This window comes from Manis pentadactyla, chromosome 12 (genome assembly GCF_030020395.1).
Source record: "Manis pentadactyla isolate mManPen7 chromosome 12, mManPen7.hap1, whole genome shotgun sequence".
NCBI lineage: Eukaryota > Metazoa > Chordata > Mammalia > Pholidota > Manidae > Manis > Manis pentadactyla.
The window spans coordinates 65,545,718-65,573,040 of NC_080030.1; the positions used below are offsets into that span (position 1 = coordinate 65,545,718).

General features: G+C 36.4%; 1 protein-coding gene across 2 annotated transcripts in view; it reads right to left on the reverse strand.

Moving 5' to 3' along the window:
* Positions 1-27,323, reverse strand: part of NKAIN2 (sodium/potassium transporting ATPase interacting 2) — a 1,083,024-nt gene that overhangs the window by 574,225 nt on the left and 481,476 nt on the right. For both annotated transcript variants that reach the window (XR_005028518.2, XM_036903901.2), the window contains one exon: positions 14,914-15,051. Coding sequence is in view for 1 of the 2 variants with exons in the window: in XM_036903901.2 (XP_036759796.1) it covers positions 14,914-15,051 (138 nt within the window). In the remaining variant the exon portion in view is untranslated. The remainder of the gene's footprint in view (positions 1-14,913; positions 15,052-27,323) is intronic.

Sequence of the window (27,323 nt, forward strand, 5' to 3'; positions counted from 1 at the left end):
CCTGGGACCTCAGCATACTCTCTGCTGCATGGACTATTTTCTGGTGAGTCCCTCAGTTTCCCCTGGTCTGTTTCCCTTCCTAACTCCATTTCACCTGGTCCATTAGAAATCGTAGCTATGTCCAGGTTGGGGCATCTGGCCCCTTGGGCATCCAGCCCACCCTCTGCAGGCATCTGGCCTGCCCCTGGCCCTGCAGTGCGGGAGACGTCCCTTACCCAGGCCCCAGGATGTCTGCGGGCATCCAGCCCCCCCCCTGGCCCTGTGGTTGGGGAGACATCCCTCACCCAGGCTCCCAGGACATCTCACGTGACTTGGCGCACTTGGGACGCTGGGCGCTCCTCTCAGTGGGATTAGTTGGGAAGTGGCGCAGACGTGGGGAACCAGCCCTCAAAAGCAGAAGCTTAGACCCCATTGCGGTGTCTCATTTCTAATTTGGCTATTCTATATTTGTCCCAGGAAGTTCACAAACAAAAGCTAGTCTTTCTTTGCTCTGAGGCTGGGCCCAGCATCCCTTGGACAATCAATCTCGCTGGCCCCCTGAGGGAACTTTCAATTTTGGCCTCCTCATAGACTTGGTTAATTATTGCCACTAGAGCAGCGAGTAGAGTAAAATCCCGTATGTGCAGGCTTCTTGGACTTTGCAATCCTGCCCAGACCTTTATGTTAAGTGTTCAATGACTCAGGTTCTCCTGGCCCGATCTCCAGTTAAAGATTGTCAGCCTCTTAGTCTCCTCAGTCCTTCTTCCTTTTCAGATCCCCCAGAAGACCTCAGTCGCCCACCTCCCTCAGCTCGAGATCCCCTCCCCCTCTCTCCACCACCATCCCTAAGTCCTTTGTCTTCACACGTGTCGCCGCCATCTTAAAGTCCTACATTCTCAACCATGCCGTTGTCCTGCTCTCCTCTTCCGGTGGCTGCACCACCCCCTCCCCCTCTCCTTCCGCCTTCACTGCCCTCTTCCCCAACCAGAACACGCCCCTCCCGTCCTCTAGTTCCAGAAGTCATGGACAGGAAGCTGAAGAGAGGGAAGGCAATTGGATATCAGTGACTCAAGTCTTTATATTGGTTTGTCTGTCTGTGTATATGTTTTTGTGTGGGGGGTGTTGCTGACTGTAGTCATTGTATCTCAGTTTGTATGTTAGTATGTCTAGTTGTATGGATGAAAAATATTTTCCTACCTCCGGATGGTATTAATAAAAATTGATTTAAAAACAAGCGCTTGTGAAAACTGGGCATTCTAAAACTTCCAGAAAATCTGATAAAAAATGTTAAGCATTAATGCTAATTTGGGTTTGGCTGAGGCAGGCATGTCCTCGTGGTTATCAGCTGCATAAGTTTACCTATGGTCATTTAAGTCAATGTTATCTGCTAAATCTTTTACGAATAAAATGCTTAAAGGCTTGGCTTTGTCTAATATTCAGTAAAAGTCTTGTAAGTAAACTAGCATAGTTGTTACATATGAGTGAACTAAATAAGTGTGGCAAGTGAACACCTTTTTAATTGTGTGTTACAGTGTGTATACCTACCTACAGCCTGAGAATCTTTGTAGTAACCTAAAACCTTAACGTTTTTCTAAGTTAAGAAGATATACTTTGTGTTTAGTGAGAGATTGTGCTGTAAAGCTCATAGTTACAGAAATTATAAAATGTTCATAAATTTGTCAATCTAAAGAATGCTAGTGTAACAGTTAAAATAGCCTGCTTCTCAGTGTTCACTAAAAATTAAGGTACCTAATAGTTTTAAGTTCTAATTAAAACTACTTAAAGTAATAAGGAAAACATTTCTGCATCCTAAAGAATATGTCTTCTGATAAAAAAATAACTTTGTTCTAAAGTACAGCTGTTTTTACAGAGACAACTCTAAATGAAAAAGAAAAGTATAGAAAGTTTGTAGAAGAATTTAATATGGTCATGCTATATAAAATTAAAGCAAATGAGTCTCAGTATCAAGTACACAGCAAAATTAGAATTTTATTTTCAGTTAAAAAAGACAAAGTTTTCTGAACTATTAGTCTGCTCTTAATATTGAAAGATTGCAATGAGTTCTCTAATTATTTAATCAAAGCAGTTTCTCATGCTTAAAGTCTCAGTGAGTCGTCAGAGTATTTAAGAAAATGAGATCTTAATATTAAAAAGACTAAAAGCTAAACTTTGCTAATAACTATGTAACCTTCTTTATTTGCCTTTGAAGTACTTTGTTGTCATTCTAGTTAAATAGATAAGTATTGCTTCGTGGCAACCTATAATCCTATTTAAGCAAGTGCCAAAGAAACTTTCTTCTGACAACTTCCCACAATCAAATGCAAAAAAGTGCTTTTACCTCTAGTTAACTCTGATATTTTCCAGAGAGCCCCTAGAACATGTCAGAGGAATTTTTTCTCCTCATTGAGGAAAATATTTGTCTAATTTAGTTTATTTATCTGATATATAATTACCTGCTTAATTACCTAGAAAGCACTATCAAAGAGAATAATATTAAACTTTGTTACTGAATGTTTTATGTTACAGAAATACACGAATTTCCTTATGTCAACTGTCTTACAGTAAGCTCTCATCAGATCTTTAACCATTGTCATTTGTAAGTCTTTTGTCATCTATACTCATTGTTTATTACTCCTAAACTAGTAAGAAACTAGATTTCAGCAGAACAGGTATTAGTTAAATAGGATTAAGTAAACTAAGGAAGATGACTTTGTAGCTTTTTGTTTCAAATGTTGTTGATAAAGTGTTTTAAGCTTTTTCTCTTAAGCTGACAACAGTTTAGTAAATGACTGCCTTTATAAGCAGAATTGAAACTTTATCTTTCTCTCTACTGGATCCCTCCAGAATTTAAAAACTCTCAGTGACTATTTTTATATTTCATGGCAGTATGTTTATTTGCATAAGTTCAGTAAGAACCTGCTTTCCTTGTAAGAAAACCAATTAAAAACACTGGTTATATTACCAAAACTTTAACTGGAACATCATACCTAAGAAACATGTGTGTAAACTCGAATATGAACAGACAGCTTTAAAGAACTAAGATTGACTTTATAAAGCCAACAAAGCCCCTTAGAAGAACTAGCCTAGTACCTTGCTTACAGAGTTCCCAGCAGCCTTACCAGGTGAGTAAGGAAGGTCATTTCCTGGCAAGTGCAAGAACCTCAAGAATATCTTGAGAACTTCAAGAAGAGAGGAACTCACCCAAATGTACAGTTACTGTAGGCACAACCTGATGGCAAGTCTAGCTTGACTTTCTGGTCTCAAGAAGCCTGTAAAAGTCCAATCTGAAATTCCTTAGAAAAAGTTACAGCAAAGCATATTTAAAAGAGCCTGTGTAATCAATTGCTCTTCTTGCTGCACTTATGCAAATAATCAAGCCAACTGTTAATTATTTTCTTAATCTGGCTACTTCTAATAAAAATGAGAGTGATTTTAGAGAAAAGTATTGTTTCAATAATGCAGTCTTATCTATATTAAATCCTAATACTAATCATTGAGATGTAAACTTGATCCAGAATTCCAGTCCCCCATAATAGCCTGACTAATGCCCCTACTAGGTCCCTTGATAACAGTTTGTGGTTTACTCTTAGTTGCCCCTTTTGTCCTCAAGTTCCTCCAACAGCAGCTAACCCAAATGACCCAAGTCACCATCAACCAGATGTTACTTCACCGTTATGCACCTCTTCCCACTGAACCCCCTTCTTCAGCCTAATACCAGTCTCAAATCCCCACGACACCCCTGTGAGCCAGAAGTAGTCAGATCGAATCGTCGCCCATTATGACCAAAAGGCTGGAATGTTAGGCTGGAGGAAGGAAAAACAAGGACACGCAAACAGAACAGAGAGATACCATAAAAGGAGAACAGACCAGACCCCAAGGTCTGTGCCTTATATGGAAAGGGGACAGCTCTTCCCGAATTCGATCCTTCTGATGTGCCAACTAAGACCTGGATATCAGCCTCCACCCTCTTGGAAAGAAAAAAAGTTTCTAGTTGTCTATTATGTCACCTTTAGCCAATCATACCTCTCCATGCCCCCTAGATACCTTGCCCACTCCTCCCCCTCTTAACCCCTTATAATCCTCCACCTCTCTGACCAGGTGTGACTTCCCTGGCCTGTGTTTCAGACCGAAGAACATCATCCAAGAATTGCACTCAAATAAACTGCCTAGCCCTTTGTTGCCTCTCATCGCCTGCTTATTTTGGCTAGAATTTATCTTACTCTTGCCAGTGTCTTTAGCCTAAATGAACATGCATGAAAAATTCCATTTATGATGTAAGGTAATGCTTTCATGGGAGCCATTTGTATGTATTTATTTATGCATTATTCCACCAGAGTTAATTGGGCATTTGGGGGGAACTGGATGCTGTCAAAAATTATGATACAGATATTTTATATGGATTCTGGCTTCATATTTCCTTTGCTTGGAATTCAAAACATTTATTTCATTTTCCTTCAAAACATATTATATTCTTTGAAATGCCAGAGACTCTTAAAGTGCACTAATGAATTCCTGTTTCAATTAACTGTTTTAAATTTAACTTTTTTTCTTCTTTGCCCTTATGAAGGAAATTACTAAAGAAAATGAAACTCATTACCAATACTATAAAAATTTTTTGCTACTGTGCTTAATGTTTCAGATGATGCACACACACTTTTTTTCTTGCATTTTTTTTCAGTTAAATAGAATAAAAAGTCCCATCAATAATTTTAAACTCTTTATTAATAGCAAATACAGAGATACTTTCTCTGGTCTCTATTTCAGGGAATCTGGCCTTTTATTTTAGCAAGATTAGGCCTAAGGATAATGAAGCTGTATCATTATTTTTTTCAAAATAATATTTAATTTTGATAATTTTTAAGGCAATAAAAGATATCACAAAGGGAATGGGAGTTAATTTTAGTAATAGAAACACAATGAAACATCAAAATGAGAGCTTATATTTAAAGGGTAGGTATCTTTACTATGTGATCCCTAAGTTAAAAGTTTTGTTACAATAAACACAAAAATTTAGGGAAAAATGAGCAAAGAATACCAAAAGGCAATCTCCCATAAAGGAAATAAAAATGTTTAATGAAGAGATGAAAAATCTCCACCTGAGTAACAATAAGAAAGGCAATTCAAAACAAAAATGGCATTTTTCCTTCTATCAGTTAACAAATATGAGAACAGATAATTAGAGCTAACAAGAGTACAGTGACATAGATTCTGCTGTATACTGGTGGGAGGATAATTCAGTAAAATAATTTTGGATAGGTAATTGTCAATTATATACTAAGAGCCTTAAAATTGCTCATATTATTTAATTATACCTATGTGTTCCACCTAAGGAATGAAATCACAAATGAAGATGAGAGTATTTTTTATGGAGATGATTATAGGGAATTATTTATCATAAAAAATGTGGAAATAATATAATATATAACATACTGTGACATATATATTTTGTATTCTTATACAGTAAAATATATGAGTGCAATGTGAAATTCAAATTTGTTTGATGTTTGAACAGTGGAATAGTCATATGAATTTCAAAATTGTTTGATATAGTGTTAAACAAAGAAATTAAGAGAGAGGCAAGCACAAGATGGCAGAGAAGGAAGATCCAGAGCTCAACTCCTCCCATGGACAAAGCAAGTCTACAACTATATGTAGAACAATGATCACTGAGAACAAATTAAAGATTAGCAGAACAAATTATACACAAATAAGGATATAAAGAAAAGGCCACATGGGGAGAGGTAGGAGAAGTGGTAAAGTGGTTTAATAACAACCAAAACCCCTGGCATGCCAACCTGTAAGCAGGGGAATCTACATCACAGAGGCTCTCCCTGAGGAATGAGGGGTCTGGGCCCCAGTTAGGGCTCCACAGCACAGGGGACTTGTGCTGGGGAGATGAGGACCCATAATGTCTGGCTTTGGAAACAAACAGGGCTTATGTCTAGGTGAGCCAGAGGGCAGTAGTAAACTGAGACTATAAGGGGTGCCTGCACAATCTCACTGCAAATCCCAGTACAGTGGCAGCTGTTTGAAAAGCACCTGGATTACATGTGAAGGAGATCCACTGATTAATTTTTAGGGCCTGTGCCAGAGGGGCAGGGTTTCACCGGAACATTTCCTGGGAATGGAAGCACTAGCTGGTACCTTTGTCAATTCCCTTTTAACTAGTTAGCATGACAATGACACTCTCCATCTGCTGTGCTAGCACCAGTCACCCTGACCCAACATTCCTCTGTGGACTGGCCCTGACCAATCTGCCCACCCTATTTCCAAGTCCCTTCCAAGTGGCTTGTCACCCCACCACTCCTAGCAGGCAGCCTTGGTCAGCACTGGAGCCCCTCCCAAAATTCTTCCTCCGCAGGATCAAGCCCAAACACTAGAACACCAATAGTCCCAGCTGGATTTTGAAGTAAGCCACTCCAGAGGCCTTCCACACCTACCAGTTTATCCACAGCAGTTGCAGCCAAGCCTCTGCCACAGAGGTCTGTTCACCAGTGAGTCTGTACCAGTTTTGACCCAGCTACAACAGGAGGGTGCAGCCAGACCACACAGAGATTACTCATAGGGCATTTGGCTTGGGTAACTAGCAGGGGTGAGGGGTGTTTGTGCTACTGGGTCTCATAGGACAACTTTTGCATAAAGACACTCTTCCAAGACTAGGAGACATAAATGATCTACCTAATACAAAGAAAAAGAATTATTATGCAAAATGAGGAGGCAAAGAATATGTTCCAAATGAAAGTACAAGCAAGACAAAACCTCAGGAAAAACCAAACAAAACAACCAGAAACAGAAATAACCAATCTACCAAATAAAGAGTTCAAAGTAATGATCATAAAGATGCTTATAAAACTCAAGAGAATAATGGATGAACACAGTGATAACTTCAGCAAAGAAACAGAAAACATAAAAAAAAGAATCAAAGATGAAAATATAGCTGGAATTTAAAAATACACTAGATAGAATCAATAGCAGAATAGAAGATGCAGAAGAAGGGATCAAGAATCTGGAAGATAGGGTATTGGAAATTACCCAACTGAACAGAAAAAAAAATTTTTTTAAAGCTGAGGACAGTTTAAGGGACCTCTGAGATCACATCAAACACACTAACACTTATAGGGGCCCCAGAAGGAGAAGAGAGAGAGAGAGAAAGGAAGATAAACTATTTGAAGAAATAACAGCTGAAAACTTCTCTGACCTGGTGAAGGAAACAGACATGCAAGTCCAGGAAGCAGAGTGAGGTCTAAATAAGATGATCCCAAAGAAACCTACACCAAAGCATACTGTAATCCAAGTGTCAACAAAATAAAGAGAGAATCTTAAAAATAGCAAGAGAAAAACAACTAGTTAGGTACAAGGCAACCCATGTAAGATTGTCAGCTGACTTTTTAGAGAAACCTTACAGGCTAAAAGGGAGTGGCATTATATATTCAAAGTGTGGAAAGGAAAGAAAAGGGAACTTACAGCAAGAATGTTGTACCTGGCAAGGTTATCACTCCAAGATAAAGGAATTCATCAACGTCAAACCAGCCTTACAAGAAATGGTAAAGGAACTTCTTTAGATGGAAAAGAAAAGGCCACAACTAGAAATTAGAAAATTATGAAAGAAAAAAATCACAATGGTAAAGGTAAACATATAATAAAATAGTGGATTGACCACCTGTGTTGCTAGTGTGTAGGTCAAAAGACAAAGGTAGCAAATCATCGAGAACTACAATAATTTGTCAAAATAGATACACAAAATGAGATGTAAAATATGACATAAAATATGTATGTGGGGGGGATGGGGAGTATGTAGTGCTTTTAGAATACACCTGAACTTAAGCAACATTCAACTTAAAATAGATTGCTGTATACATGGGATGTTATAAATGAACCTCATGGTAACTACAACATAAATATCTATAATAGATGCACAAAAAAATTTTAAAGGAGAAGTACAAACATAACACCAAGGAACATCACTAAATCACAAGTGAGGAGGCAAAAGAAGAGAAAAGGATCATAGAATAACTATAAAAACAGCCAGAAAACAATCAACAAAATGAAAATAAGTACATACCTATCAATAACTACTTTACATGCACATAAACTAAATGCTCCAATGAAAAGACACAGGGTGGCTGAATGGGTTAAAAAAATAAAAACAAAACAAACAAAATCCCATCTATATGCTGCCTACAAGAGACTCACTTTAGATCTAAAGACACATCAAAAGTGAAGGGATAGAAATGTTATTCCATACAAATGAAGTGAAAATAAAGCTGGGGGAGGAATACTTCTATTAGATAAAATAGACTTTAAAGCAAAAATTGTTACAAGAGACATAGAAGGGCATTATAAAATGATAAAGGGATCGATCCAAAAGAGCACACAACACTTGTAATATGAACACAATATAGGAGCACCTAAGTATTTAAAGCAAATATTAACAGACATAAGGGAGCAATTGACAGTTATACAAATAGTTAGGGACTTTAACACTCTACTTACATCAGTGGATAAGTCATGCAGACCGAAAATCAGTAAGGAAACATTGGCCTTGAATGACATTAGATCAGATGGACTTAACAGATACACACAGGGCATTTTATCCAAAAATGGCAGAATATACATTCTCTTCAAGTACACATGAAACACTCTCCAGGAAAGATCACATGTTAGGCCATAAAACAAGTCTTAATAAATTTAAGAAGACCAAAATCATATCAAACATCTTTTCTGACCAAAATGGTATGAAACTAGATTACAAGAAAACTGGAAAACAAACAAAACAAAACAAAAAAACACATGAAGGCCTAAACAATATGGTACTAAACAACCAATTGGTCAACAAAGAATCAAAAAGGCAATCAAAAAATATCTTGAGACAAATGAAAATGGAAACAACACTTGAAAGTCTATGAGATGAAGCAAATGTAGTTCTAGGAGGGTATTTCATATGATAATAGGCCTAGCTCAGAGAATAAGAAAGTCTTAAACAATCTGAGTTGACGGCTAAAGGAACTAGAAAAAAGAACAAAGCCCAAAGTTAGTACGGAAAGAATTAAGATCAGAGTGGAAATAAATGAACTAGAGATTTTAAAAAATAGAGAAGATCAATGAAACTAAAAAGCGGGTTCTTTGAACAAATAAACACAATTGATAGACCTTTATCCAGACTAATGAAGAAAAAAGGAGATAGGACTAAAATAATTAAAATCTCAAATGAAATAGAAGTTAGAACTGACACCACAGAAACACAAAGAATTACAAGAGATTACTATAAAATATAAGTTAACAGACTGGACAACCTAGAAGAAATTGGTACAAAATTAATATACACAAATCAGTGCCATTTCTATACACTAACAATGAACTATCAGAAAGAGACATTAAGAAAATACCGGTCACAATGCTCTAAAAGGAATGAAATACCTAGGAATAATTTAACCAAGGAAGCAAAAGACCTGTATTCTGAAAACTGTTAGACACTGATGAAAGGAAGTATAGATAACACAAGCAAATGTGGAGATATACCATACTCATGGGTTGGAAAAATTAATTTTGTTAAAGATTACATACTCCCCAAAGAAATTTATAGATTATAAGCAATCTTTATTGAAATATTGTTCTCTGGCATTTTCCAGAGATCTAGAACAAATAATCCTAAAATTTGCATGGAACCAAAAAAACACCCCAAATAACCAAAGATATCATAGGATAGAAGAACAGGAATAGAGGTACCATAGTACCTGTTTTCAAACTATACTACAAACCATAAAACAAAATGGATGGTAGAGACACAAACAGAGACACAAAGATCAATGGAACAGAACAGAAAGAGCACAAATAAACTCATATGGTTATTTTCAACCAAGTGGGCAAAAACGTGCAATGGGGACAAGACAATCTATTCAATAACTGGTGTTAGAAAAGCTGGGCAGTGCATGTAAAAGAATGAAATTGGACTGTTGTCTTATACCATACATGGAAATAAACTAAAAAATAATTAAAGACTTAATGGTAAGACTGGAAACCATAAAACTACTAGAAGAAAATGTAGGCAATAAGTTCTCAGACATGATCTTAGCAATAGTGTTTTGGATCTCCCTCCACAGGAAGGGAACAGAAAGAGAAATAAACAAATGGGACTACATCAAACTATAAAGCTTTTGCACAGTGAAAGAAATCATCAACAAAACAAAAATGTAACTAAAGAACTGGAAAAAATGTTTGTAAATGATATAACCAATAATGGGTTAATATCCAAAATACATAAATAACTCACACAACTTAATGTTAAAAAAAAAAGCAAACCAATTAAAAAATTTGCAGAGGACCTCAACAGACATTTCTCCAAAGAAGGAAAACAAATGTCCAACAGACATTGCAAAAATGGAAATCAAAACCAAATGAGATATCACTTCATACCTGTAAGAAGGCTATTATCAAAAAGAGAACAAGTAACAAGTAAGGCAATGATGTGCAGAACAGAAACACTACACTCCTCCTACACTATTGGTAGGAATGTAAAATGGTGCAGCCACTATAGCAAACCATAGGGAGGTTCCTCAAAATATCAAAAATAGAACTACCAAGTGATCCAGAAATTCCTCTTCTAGGTGTTTATCTGAAGAAAATTAAAATGCTAATTGGAAAAGATATACGCATCCCTATATTGATTGCAGAACTATTTATAACAGTCAAGGTAAGGGGAAAAATTACATATAGTGGAATATTACTCAGACATAAAGAAGAATAGAATTTTGCCATTTTTGATGGATAGACCTAGAATTATGCTAAGTGAAATTAGTGAGAAAGACAAATACTGTGTGATTTCATATATATGTGGAATCTAATAAATGAACACACAAAACAAAACAGAAACAGACTCATAGATGTGGAGAAGAATCTGATGGTTCACAGAGGGGTTGGGGAGCAAGGGGATAGGCAAAGAGTGGAGGGGATTAAAAGATATAACCTTCCAGGTATAAAATAAATAAAACACAGGGATACAATGTACAGAATAGGGAATATAATTGATAATGTATAACAAATTTGTATGGCAACAGATGGTAGCTAGATTTATCATTATGATTACTTCACTACATACATAAATGTTGAATCACTATGTTGTGTACCTGAAACTGATACAGTATTTTATTGTCAACTACACTTCGGAAAAAAAAATTAAGATACACATTTGAGGTGTAGCATAGTCAGGCATGTTTCATTTGCACATATTTGAAGGAAATATGCAAAAATAATAACTTTCAGAAAAATTATGACAGTGCTTGCTTATGTCTATTTTTATACTGAATTGTTTTATAATACAACTGCATAAAATGGCAAATATATAAATCATAAAGGACTATATTTTTAGGGGAGAAGAAAATAAATTTCATTGCTCATATTAGGAGATTTGTAAATGAACTTCATTTAAGTCTCCAGTGCACAGAGAGCCTTTGGAAATTTCTTAACTGCAGCAATACTTCATTGTTAGTTGCAGCTTGCCCTAGTTATGCATTTTTCTACTAAACGCAGACCCTTCATTGACCATATATTTTGCCATTTATGATTTAATTCAAGTTTCTTTTAATTGTAATTACTTTAGCCATCTTTAGGCAAACTGAAAAATTGTAATTCCATTTTTGTGGCAAATTCAACATTTTACTGAGTCTACTTTTGACTTTCAACATAGCATCATGTCCATTAGAGTCCATGAATTAGTTTACAGAGGAATGGTTTATTATAAATAGATAACTAGAACAAAAATTGGTACCGAAACCTGATTGATACTGTAATGCCTAAAACACATGCATTAATTCTGAGATAAAGTGACAGGTAGAGGACAGAAGGGCAGTCAGGAGGCTGTCAGTAAAGACAGGAAAAACAGTAAGTAATTTGGTTTTGAGGGCTGAAGAAAAGAGGACTGCAATAGCTATTGTCAGAACAATTAGGTGTACTGTCTGCAAGAATTGGGAAGATAGAAAGCATACCTATAAATTTGTGAATCTGGCTAAGAGGATTTCCAAGCAAACAGGTGGCAGTGTTATTTATCATCTTTTAGCCACATGTAACATGACATTGTAAGAGAAAGATGAGCTGAAAAAAGAACAATTCAGTTTTTAAGCAGAATTTAGGGGATATATTTCCAATTTAGGACTTGCTGAGTTGGAAAATGAAAATTTCATATTTACATCATCTCCAGCTGGCAAAAGATTTTCCAAGTAAGACATTATCTAAAGGAAAAGCTCAAATTCAGAATGCTGTCTGAAAAGCAAGATTGAATTAAACATGCCACTCTAAGACACATTGTTAAGACTTCAGAAGGATATCTGAGACTCTCAGCTAAACAAAAGTTCTAACAACCTTACAGGTGTCCCACAGTAACCTACCTCTTACTGCATACTAGAGACAGCAGCCTCTCTTGAAAAAATCTGTAGTTATACATTTTATCTAAAGGGATGGAATTATAATTTGATACATAGAAATCCCACACAAGATTTTTAGAATTGTAGCAACTTGGAATACAAGGGAAATAAACAGTTCAACCAATAGCTTAGAATACCTTATTCTATTTGACACTGCCTGTCAGCCTATTGCTAGTCTATACAGTTTAGTATTGTTTTCAAATAATAATAATGATAATATCATTAAGGAGAAAAATATTATAGCTAACATTTATTGGCACTTTCTAAACTTTCTACTAAGACAATTTTTAGAATATCCCACTTACTCCTAAAAACAAACCTCTTAGTTTTTAACTGTTCAAACATTTTGACCCGCATTTAGATTTTTATCCCAAGAACTTCATCAGAAATGGAGATGACAGTGATATTTATATGATACGATATGATATTTATATGAGGATACTCAGAGCGACATTATTTATAAGAATAAAATCATGGAGGAGCCTCAAGGTCCCATGGAAGAAGACAGTTAAGAATGTTTCATCTAGTGGCTTCTAATGCATCAATTAATTAAAGCTTATGAATTAATGTAATTATTACTTTCATTTTTAAAGGTAGGAAAACTAAGGATTGGTGAGGTTTTGCTGCCTAAAGTTACACAGAATTTGCCACACAACTGAATGATACTAACATATCTGTGCATTAAAAAACTTCACCTTGCAACAGAACACATCTGACTTTTTAGAAGATTCATATGGCTACATACCCTTAGAGGTGACATGCACTCATTTCTGGGTGTGCACCTAGAGAAGACTAGGCTTTTTGCTCATCCTTAGGCAGACAGTGGTCCCTTGGCCCCATACGTTAGATTGCCTATTTCAGTACCAATGTGCTTTATCTAGGTTCCAGATGACAGAGAGAATAGGTCATCGAAGGGCATCTTTTATGTGAAGGAGGCCTTTGTGAAACCTGAGAAGGCTTGCTGGTTTATATTGAGTAAGGCAGTTTTAGCTGAGCTATCTTACCTATATGTTTTACCATAAAATTGCTTTATAATTTTAAATAAATGCTTATAACTTTTCCTTTGTTAAAAATAGAAGAAATGGAAAAAATAATGAAAAAATAATAATCTACAGTAATGAAGAGTTATAGCTGAGATCTGAGTCACATACAAAAGTAAAAAATTCTAAGTTATGGTTCCCATAGCAACGGCAACGCAGGTGGATTTCACTTTTACGTTAAGTAAGTTCAACTTGAGTGGGAATGTAAAATACTTTTCTGAGCCAAAAAGAGAGAATTATGGAGAACAGAGACTATGGTCCAGACCCCTCTAGTTTTCAAGTATGTCAAATATTAACCCTGATATGAACAGTTGACCCTTGAATAACACAGCAGTTAGGAGCATCAATCATCCCCCACAACCCTATGCAGTCGAAAATCTATGTATAACTTTTGACTCCCTGAAAACTTAACTACTAATAATCTACTGTTGACCAGAAACTTACATATAACATAAACAGTTGACCAAGACATATTATGTATATGTATTATATACTGTATTATAATAATAAAGTAAGCTAGGGAGAAGAAAATGTTACTAAGAAAATCATAAGGAAGAGAAAAACAATACATTTACAGTATTGTACTGTATTGTTGACACTAAGTTTATGTCATCTGTTTACAAGATGAATCACCTATCTGTTAATACCTACAGCAATATTGTCTTACAGGACATAAAACAATGTAGATGTTATGTTTTACTGACATGAGACATCAAAAATGAAAAGACAATGTAAAAAAGAAATTTATATTTCTTTACTGGTATAAGGATTCATGCATTGATAATAGAGAAGCCTCAACATGATTTCTTTGCAGAGTATAATTGATAGGATTGCTTCATGATAGCCTGGCTTATACACTAATGAATGAATCATCGTAAAATTTTTATGGCATAAAGTATTACACTCATAGTCATAATAAAGTATCAGACACACCTTTATTTAATTTTTTTGATATTCCTAGGCTGTAAGGTTTTCTATGAATTTTTCAAATTATCACAACTCTCCAAAAACATGTCCAATATATGTATTGAAAAAAATCCTTAATAAGCAGGCCCATGCAGCTCAAACCCATTTTATTGAAGGGTCACCTATATTAAAATTTTCACATCAAAATTATATGTGCATTTGTGTTGATTTTAAGCTATCTTTATTCAATTAATAAAATATTATTTAAAATGGGAGAAAGTCCCATTAAAACTGTTAAATCAGAGGACATGACTTTATAATTTGGAAAATATAGGAGCAGAACACTTCTTTAAATTTCAAGAGAATATTTGCTGAAAGCCCATTTTTATGAAAATACAATCTGATTACATTCACTGTTAAGTGCCTTAAAGTTGACATTTTCAATTACTGTAGATGTAATCTGAAAGTATGAAAACAAACACATGGTACTTTTAGGAAATGGTATGCATATAAATTTTCAAGACATTTGTAGTTTACATCTCTTTTTCTAAAAAGGCAGGAAGGGTACTTACTCCTGTTATGTAACGAGGTCTATATTGAATAGTTCCAAATAAACCAAGAATGACGATAATAATATGTACAAAATTTGCCAGGATAGGTGCCCACTGATATCCAAGGAAGTCAAATATTTGCCTCTCCAGCACACAAACCTAGAAGAGCAAAACAGGGTATATAGATGAACACAGCAGTGAGAAAAAAAGGATCACATTGACATTATAATTTGTTTTTAACAGTGCAACTGACATTTTCAGGTATATGTCAAAGGAAGACTATGGAAGGTATAGATCCATAGACAGCTATAAACCTTTTAGGTAAGATTTTGTGGAGACATCAAGGTATATTCACAAGATGTTATTTGTGCATCACAGGATAAATTACGGTGTCATATACAATTGCCAAACACTTGAATTCATCAACTGGCAAGTTTGGGAGGTCCAAAGGAGGAGTTTGCTGTTTGGATCTGCTTAATGCCATTATGTAAGTTGGAAATAAAGCAAAGAGGGTTGATGTAGAGAAAAAAGAACTCTTTAGCAAGTCCACAGGCATGGATTCAGGACTTAGATATGCCTCTAAGCAGTTACAAGGACCCTAGATAAGTTATTTCCCCTCCTTGGGGACCTGATTCTGTATTTGTAAAATGCAGGACTTTGATTAGTACCTAGGGTCCTTCCAACCCTTAAATATTGGATTACAAATCAAACATGACTTTTTGTCATACCTAGTCATCTATATAATTAGGAGAAAAAAGGGCATAGAAAGGAAATTAAAACAATGGGGAACAAGAATAAAAACAAAGCATCATTGTGATAAAAGCAAGGGACTGAAATCATTTCAAAATTATCCTACTTACATATTTTCTTTGCTTACAACTTCATAATTGAGTCATATGTAAAAATCTAAGCAGTGAGTGGAGAAAAACAATGCCAATCAACCAACCAACTAACAAAGAACCAAACAAAAAATCTGAGATTGGTCAGTGGTCCAGCAGTGCCATTTTATATTGAGAAGTGAAACTTGGATAGCTGGGAAGTCTCTTATTAGATCTAACAAAGCAAAAGGGGAATGGTGTGAGTTAAACTCAGCTGTACTCTTCCCACCAGACCTCAGGTGGAAAGATAATGAGCTGTTTGTGTACAGTAGAACTTTGTGAAAGGACCTGATACTCCACACAAAGATCCAACAATTTTTTTAAAGCCAGTTTTTAAAGGAAAATAACTTTAAAAAACCCTAAGTTACTAACATCACTGCTTTAATGTTTTTTTTTCTTTTTTTATCAAAAGACCATACTAACTCTTGAAATAGACAGTATGCTTTTAAATCAAATACCTGCAGCTCACTTTGAAGACTCCTTGAATAATGATTATTCTCACTGCATTTCTTTACCTGAGCAACACATTTTTCCACCAGGCATTGAAAGAGAAAATAAACTCACGGCAAATGTTTGTATAATACTTGTATTTTCTAAGGCACACCGGGTACCATAACACTGTAACTGTAAGAGTGCAGCCGTGTCAAATCATCTTCACTAAATCTTGGCAGTGATAAAAAAAAAAAGGCGAGAATCTAGGTCTGTCCTACCCTGCATATTCTAAATCCAGCATAAACATCAGATTTCCATAAGTGAAATGCACTATTCTGATTGATTAATAAACAAGCTAATACATAAATAATTAAATTAATTAATTAATTAATTAATAGGCAAATTAATAAATAGAACTTGCACATAACCCTAGCCTCACAAACCTTGAACTACCTTCTGATAAAACATTCCGACAACTGTTGTGCAGCCAACAGTAGATATAAAAGAGACCCATTTGTGATGTTAGGCAGTATTAACTATGCCTTGTTTCTTAATCCATTAATAGCACCAAAAAAATAAGTGGTTGTTCTCAGAGTACCATTGCTAAATAACTATATAAAACTCGTCCCAATGAAGAACTCTCTTATCCTTATACTGTGAATGACCAGTAAGTAGGAATGTAAAACAACCGCAAGAACAATCTAAAGTCTATAAATTCTGAGTGTCATAACGATGGGGACACAGCAGGGAAAAGTAGAGTGGATGAAGTGCATCAGTCAACCAGTGGGAAATCTCTCAATAAGTGCACCAATTATGGAAGAAAATAGCAGCGCCATCGTTAATTATAAAAAATATATAGAGGATAATATACTTGCCATATCTGCAAAGCTAAAATGAAGCTATGCCAATATTTATCAGCCTTTTTTTAATGACAGAACTAACAGTTTCATCAAACACTACTTAGAAGATTATGCAGACTGAATAAGTTAATGTGCAACTCTTCATTTATATTCTTTCTGCGTTTTTCCCTCTTTAAAACACGTCCTATTAGCCACCATAAGCAGCTTCATCACAGGTTCCGCAGCTAGAGCCAGGACGGAAGAATGGAAGACTCTCTGAAAATTCAGTGAGTATGAAGAGCATAGCAATTTATAAAAGTAGTTTCAGTCTTTCCTAAGAATTTCTTCTAACTGAAAGTGTTTTAGATGAAGCAAAACTGAAGGAACAAAACAGCAGCAGACTCACAGACTCCAAGAAAGGACTAGTGGTTACAAAAGGGGAGGGGTGGGAGGGAGGTAGAAGGCAAGTGAGGGGTATTATCATTGGCACACATGGTGTGTCTGTGTGGGGCATGGGGGTGACAGTGTAGCTCAGAGAAGACAAGTAGTGACTCTGTGGCATCTTACTACACTGATGGACAGTGACTGCAATGGGATATGTGGGGGACTCGATAATATGGGTGAATGTAGTAACCACATTGTTAAGGACGTCAATGTTACTGTCTTAATTTTCAGATTAAGGAATCTAAGATGTAGTGGGCAAGTGATTCTGCTGAGGTCTCAGGAGTGGTAAGTGCTAAGAAAGGAATGTAGGCTTCTGTGCACAGCCCCTATTGCTATGTCTCTACTTTATGCACTCCTGTCATGCCCAGTCCAAACCAAAACGCTTTCACAGTTTGTATTGCAGGCCTATGCTGGTTACAGGATATGTTACTTATTTATTTTGGAATAGTGTAGACTCTCTTTGATCCAACCTGTCAGCTTATAACATTATATCAACATTGGTCAAGGTAAAAACTCCTTTTTTGTTTTGTCTTCTTTATTTTCTTATTTGCTTCTTTCAACCTATGTTATCAGTGTTATTCCCCTTTCTCCCATTATCCCTCTGTAATATGTTTACTTTAAGTCCTTTCATTCACATGACATACATATATATATATATGTGTACAACCATGAAACACATATACAGATCTTCCTTGGTGTATGATAAACCAATCCATTGTTGAAAATATCATAAGCCAAAAATGCATTGAATACACCTAATTTATCAAATATCACAGCTTAGCCTAGCCTACCTTAAATGTGCTCAGAACCCTTTCATTAGCCCACACTTGGGCAAACTCTTCTAACACAAAGACTATTTTATAATAAATGCTTAAAGTCTCATGTAAGGTATTAAATATTGGACTGAAAGTGAAAAACAATGGTCATATGGGTCGAGCACGGCTGTAAGCCTATCAGTTGTTTCCTGAGATTGCGGGTCTGACTGGGAGCTGTTGCTCGGGGCCCCTGCCCAACATCACAAGCAAGGATTGTACTGCATGTTCCTAGCTTGGGGAAAGTTCGACATCCAAAATTCAAAGTACAGTTTCTACTGAAAGCATATTGCTTTTGCACTATAATAAAATCAAAAAATTATAAGTCAAACTGCTGTAAATCAGGGACCATCTGTACTGCTGTTGTTCATTTGTGTGTCATTTTCATGTAAAAACTCTGATGGAATAAGCTCCTATCATTATTGTCCATTTTGATAGATTTAATTTTGGTTCTTTATGTTTAGCTTCTAAACAGCAGTCTATTAAATTGTATAACTTGGTGCTTCCCACAGATAGTTCTGTTCCCTTCATTACAATTATTTGTGCATTTTTTTAAAACAGAAATAAGAGCTAATCTTGATCAATTATTATTTCTGCATCAACTGAAGTAATCACTTTATTATTTTCTTTTATATCATTAATGTGACTGACTATATGGATAATTTTTGTCATGTTCAAATATCTTTTTGTTCCTGACAAAAATCTCTACTTGAAATGGAATACTCTCTTTATCACAGTTGCAATTTGGGTTATATTTGAATTTTTTGTATTGATGAAGTGACCTATAATTTAATTTGCTTTTTCTCTCTTTCTCTGAGTCTTGTTATAATAGTTGCATTAGCCTTAAAACATAAGTAAGGCACAATGTTTATTCCTGCACTTAACAAACTTTGAAGAAAACATCCAGTCCTATTTTCTTTCCCCAAAAGTAACCTGCGTCAATTCAATGAAACACTGTTAAATGCATTGTTTTTCAAGAAAATACTACATGTAGATGCCAGCATATAAGCATATTATTTGCCGTATATATGTTTTTGTAAGTTATTTCCATTCATTTTATTTACATAAATGAGATTGCAATGTAGATGATGTGGCTTTTCATCTTGCAATTCTCAGTGATGTGTGAAAGTTTCTCTGTATTAGCACACCCTACATTTATAGACCTACCTCATTATACTCTCTATTTTAACAGATATTTAATTTGTTTCCAGTTTTTGGCTATAACATACATGAGTGCCTTAAACAACCTTGTGTATGTGTATTGGTATATCCACAGGCTAAATCCTCCAAACTGGAAATGTTGGGTCAAATTCTGGTTGAATAATACAAAATATTAAAAGTGCTATTAATTCTTCTTTGATATACACATAACTGTTAAAAATGAAAATTACTCTTCTCTTTTGCATTATAGAAAATGTGAATTTAAACACTGTTAATCTAGTAGAGTATGCTTAAGCTAAGGAAGTTTTCAAAAACTTTTTTGATTAAGTACCATTAAGTAAAATTTATATATGAAAGACAACAAATGCTCATAAAAAGCACCTGTGAAACATCAAGATAAATAAATAACTTCAAGATAAATTACATCAAGATAAATAAATAACTTCAAGATAAATTACATCAAGATAAATAAATAACTTCAAGATAAATAAATAAATTTGCTGACTTTTCAAACTGGAAGAGATTTACTCCACACTCCTCAATTTACATCTGAGAAAACTGGGCATAATTAAGCTAATAATTCATTAAATTAAGTTTGACCTCTTAATAGGAGACAATTCAGTATGAAAGAAGTTTACTGTTTAAATTGTTTGTATAGAAAATGAGAATCTCTTGTATTTCTTAGATAGCTATTGCCACTAAACTTTTTTAACAAGGAAATCACATGTACAAGAGCATTTAAAAATATTTTTTAAAAAGCTACATGTTTACAGATGGTTGTTTTAAACTGGTCGAACCCAGAATCGGTTTCCTTGAGACACTACATTTTGCTAATAATAACTAAGATTTCTCAATATATTTTCATCCAAACTATTTCTGTAACTTTCTTACATCCTTAAAATTTAACTTGTCAGTTACCATAAATAATATGAAATAAAACTTACAAATAACCCTTTAGAGAAAAAAACAGGTTTCTTATTTTAACATGATGAAAGGGGTTTTCTGGTTTAAATAAAAAACTGAGTGTTATTAAAGTTTAGGAACAACCAAATTGAATTTCTAGTGCTAAATTATAAATTTAAAATGAATTTATCTGTGGGCACCCCTGTTCTCCCTGGGCCATCCCCCATTTTAGTTCACCACTTTCCAGGAACCTGAGCTTTCTGATTGTCTCAACTTTCTAGTCCCTGAGGAAAGAAAAGATATACTCAGATTTGAAAGCTAGGCAAATAGAGTCCTCCCACTCAAAGTCCATTTGCATTGACTAAGTGGACTTCACGAAAACGACACAGTCCATCAAAAGTTAATAAAATACAAATTATGGAATTTGTGGAATCAACAAAGAAATGATTCACATTTTAGTTGTTTTTAGAAGGTAAGTTACCTTACCAATAAAATTGCTTTGTTATAGCAAAAAAAGGTAGGAAATATTAGACAAAATCATGATGAAAGTTGAAATGTTCCCTGAATAGGTCCAAAGTTCTTTTTTCATCTGTAGGGACTGAAGAAGTTTAGATAAACTTCCGGGCAGACCTACAGAATGGCCATCTCTTTGTCAAACTTCTGCCAGTTGAAATTGCTGTGACGTTTTTTCTTACATTCTAGTCAAGTATAGTCAATTTCTTATTCCCAGTTGAATCTCCTCTTTGTTTCCTGCTCTATAGATAACTTTAAACAACACTGAAGGAGAAAAAGGAAAGAGTTCTCTTACAGGCTTCTTGATCCACATAGAACCCTGTTTCTTTGGCAAGATACCTCTGCTCTGAAAGCCTGCCTTGGATTTATGTTTCTCCTGTGGCCAACTTTTTCGTACATTTTCTATTTCTTGGTCGTCTGCTCACTTTGGTAAAGCTGCTAATTCTTATGTCTGTGTTTATTCGTCCCCTTTGCCATATTTTGCCATATTAGATCTCATCCACATTCTGGTTACTTGCCCTCCACTTCAGACACCTATGGTAAATTGTAATGTTAAGTGTAGTCTGGACTGACTATGACTACTTCAAAATCAGAGGGGATGTCCTCGTTGGATTCTCTTCCATTTAAGATAATTCAAAGTAAAGCTTTAAAGACTTCAGAGGTTTTCCCTGTCTTTACAGTGTTGCTAAGGTCTTTCCGGTAGTGTTTAATATATCTCAATATCACAAGGCAAAACTCCATGTAAGTATAATTGATGATGTTTCCCTCTTAAGATCCTTTATTTTTCATAGGGGAGAAGTGAGAACAAGTAAGCCAGCTTTTAAATATTATCTGCAGGAGATATACAAAAAACCTTTTTTCTTTTAACCAAGAGAACTTATTCACATATGATATGAAGAGAATAAATTTGAAATAGTGTCTGCAATGATTACACAAAATATGGACAAAGCCAAGCAAAGAGCTTTACTTGAAGAGTTTTAATTACTCTTGAATAACAAGTTTTCAAGTGTGTGTGTGCATGTGTGCACATGAGTGTGTGTGCACACATGGTGTGTTCATTCACTAAAATGAATAAAATAAAATTGTAAGGTGTTTCATAAGGTGTTGGGTTACAAATAACAATTTATCCTAATTCAATTGAACCAAGGATTTTCTGTCTCCTCCCACATTTTTATTTTTAAAACAAAGAAATAAACCACAGGAAAAAGATGGCGGAGTAGGAAGGCAAGACAGAAACCTCTTCCTACATACACACAAAGGAAGCAACTATAGCAAATACAACTAATTCAGAACAACCTAAAGACCACAGAGCAGACCATCTAAACCTGGTGAAGAAGAGAAAATCACACAGAGAAGGGTAAAGTGTCAGATACAATTGATTGGGACCCCATCCCTTCCCCCATCCAAGTTCACAAGCAGGAGGGAGAGCAACAGTGCAGAGAGGGGATTAGCACTCTGGAACTCTGCACACCTGGCCCTAGAGATCTTTTCTGGGAACACGAGTCCACATTGCATTGGGCTTTGGTGATGAACAGGGCTGGACACCAGGGAGGGATTGAGTACTCGGGGAAGCTGGGATTCATGTCTCTTCTGGAGGACAGACACCCTGCATTGGTGCCAGTGAGACTCAACAAACAGGCAGCAGTTTGAAAGACTTACCGGCAGGCAGAAGGCTGCCAAAAGGGCAGAGGTTGGAGGGATCTCTCCAGAGGAGAAAGGGAAGGTGGCTCATGCTTCCTCAGCCCTCACTCAGCCCAACAGTTCAGGTGCTTGTGGAAGCGCCAAAGGCTCCACCCACCCCCCATCACTGGTGGCTCAGCCCCAAGGTAATTCCCTGCATACCTCCCGACCCACCCAGCCCTCTTGATCCAGCAGTGGTCATACTTTGTTGCCTGGAAGGCACAGGGAGGCTTTTCCAGCTTTCCTGGCCCTCTCTCAGCTCAATTTGGGATGCGCCTGCAGGAGCAGTCCCCCCAAAACCCCTTTCTCCTCAATGGCGGTCCAGCCCCATGTCACATTCCCTTGTCCAAATGTCCCACCAACCCCACCGGCAGAGCAGTGCTGCCATCACTGCCAGGTAGGCAGTGGGTAGCCTTCCCACATCAATCCCAGCTACATGGCCTACAAACAACCTTGGCTGACAAGATGCCAACCACTGCTGGCACACAGGCAGAAAGGTGGCCCCACTCACAGGTCAACAAGAGCAACTGTGGGGCTACACCAGACCGGTGAGCAGAGTCTTGAGTTTCTGGGCATCAAAGGACACCTTTGTCCTAAAGCCATTACTCTCTAGACCAAGGGGCATAGCAGATCTATCTAATACAAGGAAGAAACACAGAAATATAGGCAAAATGAGGAGGCAGAATAACAAGAGGATATAATAACAAATACAGGATAATACAGAAAGAGGGCTAAAGGAAGCTGAGATCACCAAACTTCTTGATAAAAATTTCAAAATAATAGTCATAAATATGTTTACTGATCTGTGGAAAGAATTGAAGATCCAGGGAGGACTTCAGAAAAGTGAAAAGCTGAAAGGGCCACTCCGAGCCAAGCAATACAATAACTGAAATGAAAAATACACAGAAGGAATGAATAATAGATAGCTTCAAATAAAGGAGACTATAACCGAGACAGAAATTAGAACAAGAATACAATGAAGCTGAAGAACAGAGGGAAAAAGAATCTCTAGAAATGAGAGGATGTTGAGAGCTGTGTGACAATTCCAAATGAAATAATATTTGTGTAAGGGGGTACCAGAAGGAGAAGAAATAGAAATAGGAGTGGAAAGTCTCTTTGAAGAAATAATTGCTGAAAACTTTCCCAATCTGGAGAAAGAAATAGAAACCCAGATCTTGGAAGACAGAGAACCCCTACCATATGGAACCCCAGGAAGACAAAACACCAATATATATAATAATTAAAATGACAAAGATTAAGGATAATGTGAGGGTATTGAAAGCAGCTAGAGAGAGGCAAAAATTGACTTATAAGGGAAACCCCATCAAGCTATCAGTAGATTTATCAGCAGAAACTAAACAGGCTAGAAGGGAGTGGAATGAAGTATTTAATGTACTGAAACAGAAGGATCTTCAGTCAATAATCCCCTACCAAGGAAAGTTATCATTCAGAATTGAAGAAGAGATGAAAACTTTCCAGATAAATGAAAGTTAAAAGAATTCACCACAAGAAACTGACCTTACAGGATATATTAAAGGGACTTCTGTAGATGGAAATGTTCGAAAGCCTAAATAGCTTTCAATAGTGAAAATAAACTCACAGCAAAGGTAGTAGACCAACGACTAACTAAGCAAGTATGAACTTAAAAAAAAAAAAGTAAAAGAAAAAAATCTCAAAAGTAGTAATATCAACTACACACTTAAATCAATAAAGGGATACATAAAAATGCAGATTATGACATTTAAGTCATAAAGCATGGAGGAAGGAGAAGAAAAAAGAAGTACTTTGAGACTGTGTTTGAAATAGAGCGACTATCAACTTAATGCAGCCTGATACATATTTAGGAAACTATGAGCCTTATGGCAACCCCAAATCTAAAGCCTATAATAGCTACACAAAAATTTTTAAAATTAAATAAATCCAATCACAACACTAAGGGAAACCATCAAAAATAAGAGAAGAAGCAAGGATTAGAGAAGAACTACAAAAAGAACCAGCTTAAAATATTTCAAAAAGTAGAAGAGGAATAATACTTCCAAACTCATTCTATGAGGCCAGCATCACTCTAGAACCCAAACCAGGCACAGAGCCAGAAAAAAAGGAAATTATGGTCTAATATATCTGATGAACATAGATGAAAAATCCTCAATAAAATGTTAGCAAACTGAATTTAAAAACACATCAAAAGTATCACCCATCATTATCAAGTGGGATTTATTCTGGATATGCAAGGATGGTACAATATTTGAAAATCAATCAATGTGCTATATCACATTAACAAAAAGAAGGATAAAAACACATGATCATCTCATTAGATGCTGAAAAAGCATTAGGCAAAATTCAATACTCATTCATGATAAAAACTCTCAACAAAATGGGTACCTCAACGTAAAAAGGCTGTATACAACAAACCCACAGCTAACATAGTCAATGGTAAAAAAATGAAAGCTTTTCCTCTAAGATGTGGAACAAGACAAGGATGTCCACCCTCACCACTTTTATTAAACATAGTACTAGAGGACCTAGCCATGGCAATCAGACAAGATAGAGGTAAAAGGCACCAAATTTGTAAGGAAAATTAAAACTGTCAATCTTTGCAGATGACATGATTCTATATACAGAAAACCTCAAAGACTCCACCAAAATGTTTTAGAACTGGATACAGCAAATTTGCAGGATACAAAATAACATAGAAATCCATTGATTTCCTATATCCTAACAATGAACTAGCAAAGGAAATCAGAAAAATAATTTCATATACAATTGCATAACTTGGTTAGGAATAAACCTAGCCAAGAAAGTGCAATGTACTCTTAAAGCTATAAGACACTCATAAGAGAAATTAAAGAAGACACAAGTGAATGGATATCTATCCCATGTTCATAAATAGGAATAATTAATATATTCAAAATGGCCATCCTGCCCAAAGCAGTTTATAGATTCAGTGTAATCCCTATTAAAATTCCAACAGCATTTCTCAATGAACTAAAACAAATAGACCTATGGAACCATAAAAGACCCCAAAGAGCCAAAGCAAACTTGAGACAGAAGAATAAATCTGGGGGAATTATGCTTCCTGACTTCAAGCTCTACTACAAAGCTGCAGTACTTAGAACAGGATGGTATTGGCACAATAACAGACCCATACATCAATGGTACAAAACAGAGAACCCAGATATAAATCCAACAATATATGATCATTTAATATGTGACAAATGAGCTATGTATATACAAGGGGGAAAAGACAGTCTCATCAATAACTGGTGCTGGGAAAACTGGACAGCTACATGCAAGAGAATGAAACTGGATTACTGTCTAACTCCATACACAAAAGTAAACTCAAAATGGATTAAAGACCTAAATGTAAGACATGAAACCATAAAACTCTTAGAAGAAAACATAGCAAAAAGCTGTTGAACATAAGCATGAGCATTTTTTTCTGGACATGTCTCCCCTGGCAAAGGAGATAAAATAAGTAGGACCCCATCAAACTAAAAAGCTTCTATACAGAAAAGGACACCATCAGCAGAACAAAAAGGCAACCTATACAGTATGGGAGAATGTATTCATAAATGATTTTTCTGCTAAGGGATTATCACCAAAGATATATAAAAAGCTCATACAACTAAACATTAAAAAAACAAATAACCCGATTAAAAAATGGGCAGAGGGATATAGGAGCCAAGATGGCAGCGTGAGTAGAGCAATGGAAATCTCCTCCCCAAACCACATATATCTATGAAAATATAACAAAGACAACCCTTCCTAGAATAAAGACCAGAGGACACAGGACAATATCCAGACCACATCCGCACCTGAGAGAACCCAGCGCCTCGCAAAGGGGGTAAGATACAAGCCCCGGCCCGGCGGGAGCCGAGCGCCCCTCCCCCCAACTCCCAGTGGGAGAAGAGGAGGCAGAGAGGGAGGGAGAGGGAGCCCAGGACTGCTGAAAACCCAGCCCCAGCCATCCGCACCAGAGCGCAGACACAGTGCATGAGGGGGGTCCTGGATACCAGGGAAACAGGCCAGCAAGACCTGTGAGCGGGTGCCTGAGGCCGGTGCCAGAGAACAAAGAAACGCGAGCGGCCATTTTTTTGTTTTTTTTTCACTTTTTTTTGGTGAGTGCTTTTTGGAAGTCTTAAAGGGGCAGGGAGGGACACTTAGTCCAGAGGTAGGGATTCTGGGGATCTCTGGGCATTCTAACCCCCTGGGCAGCAGGGAGCACGGAGGCCCCTTATGGAGATAAATAGCCCCCCACAACGGGGCTCCACCATTTTGGAGCAGCAGCCGGAGCAATGCCACACCCACAGCAACAGCGGAGATAAACTCTATAGCAGCCGGGCAGGAAGCAGAAGCCCTGTCTGCATGCAGCTACCCAGCACAAACCACTAGAGGTCGCTGTTCTCCCAGGAGAGGAGGGCCACAAACCAACAAGAAGGAAAGCTCCCCCAGCTGTCACTCGCGCCAGCTCTGCAAACTATCTCTATCACCATGAAAAGGCAAAACTACAGGCAGACAAAGATCACAGAGTCAACACCTGAGAAGGAGACAGACCTAACCAGTCTTCCTGAAAAAGAATTCAAAATAAAAATCATGAACTTGCTGACGGAGATGCAGAGAAAAATGCAAGAGCAATGGGAATAAGTCTGGAGGGAGATCACAGATGCCAGGAAGGAGATTACACAAGTGAAACAAACCCTGGAAGGATTTATAAGCAGAATGGATAAGATGCAAGAGGCCATTGAAGGAATAGAAACCAGAGAACAGGA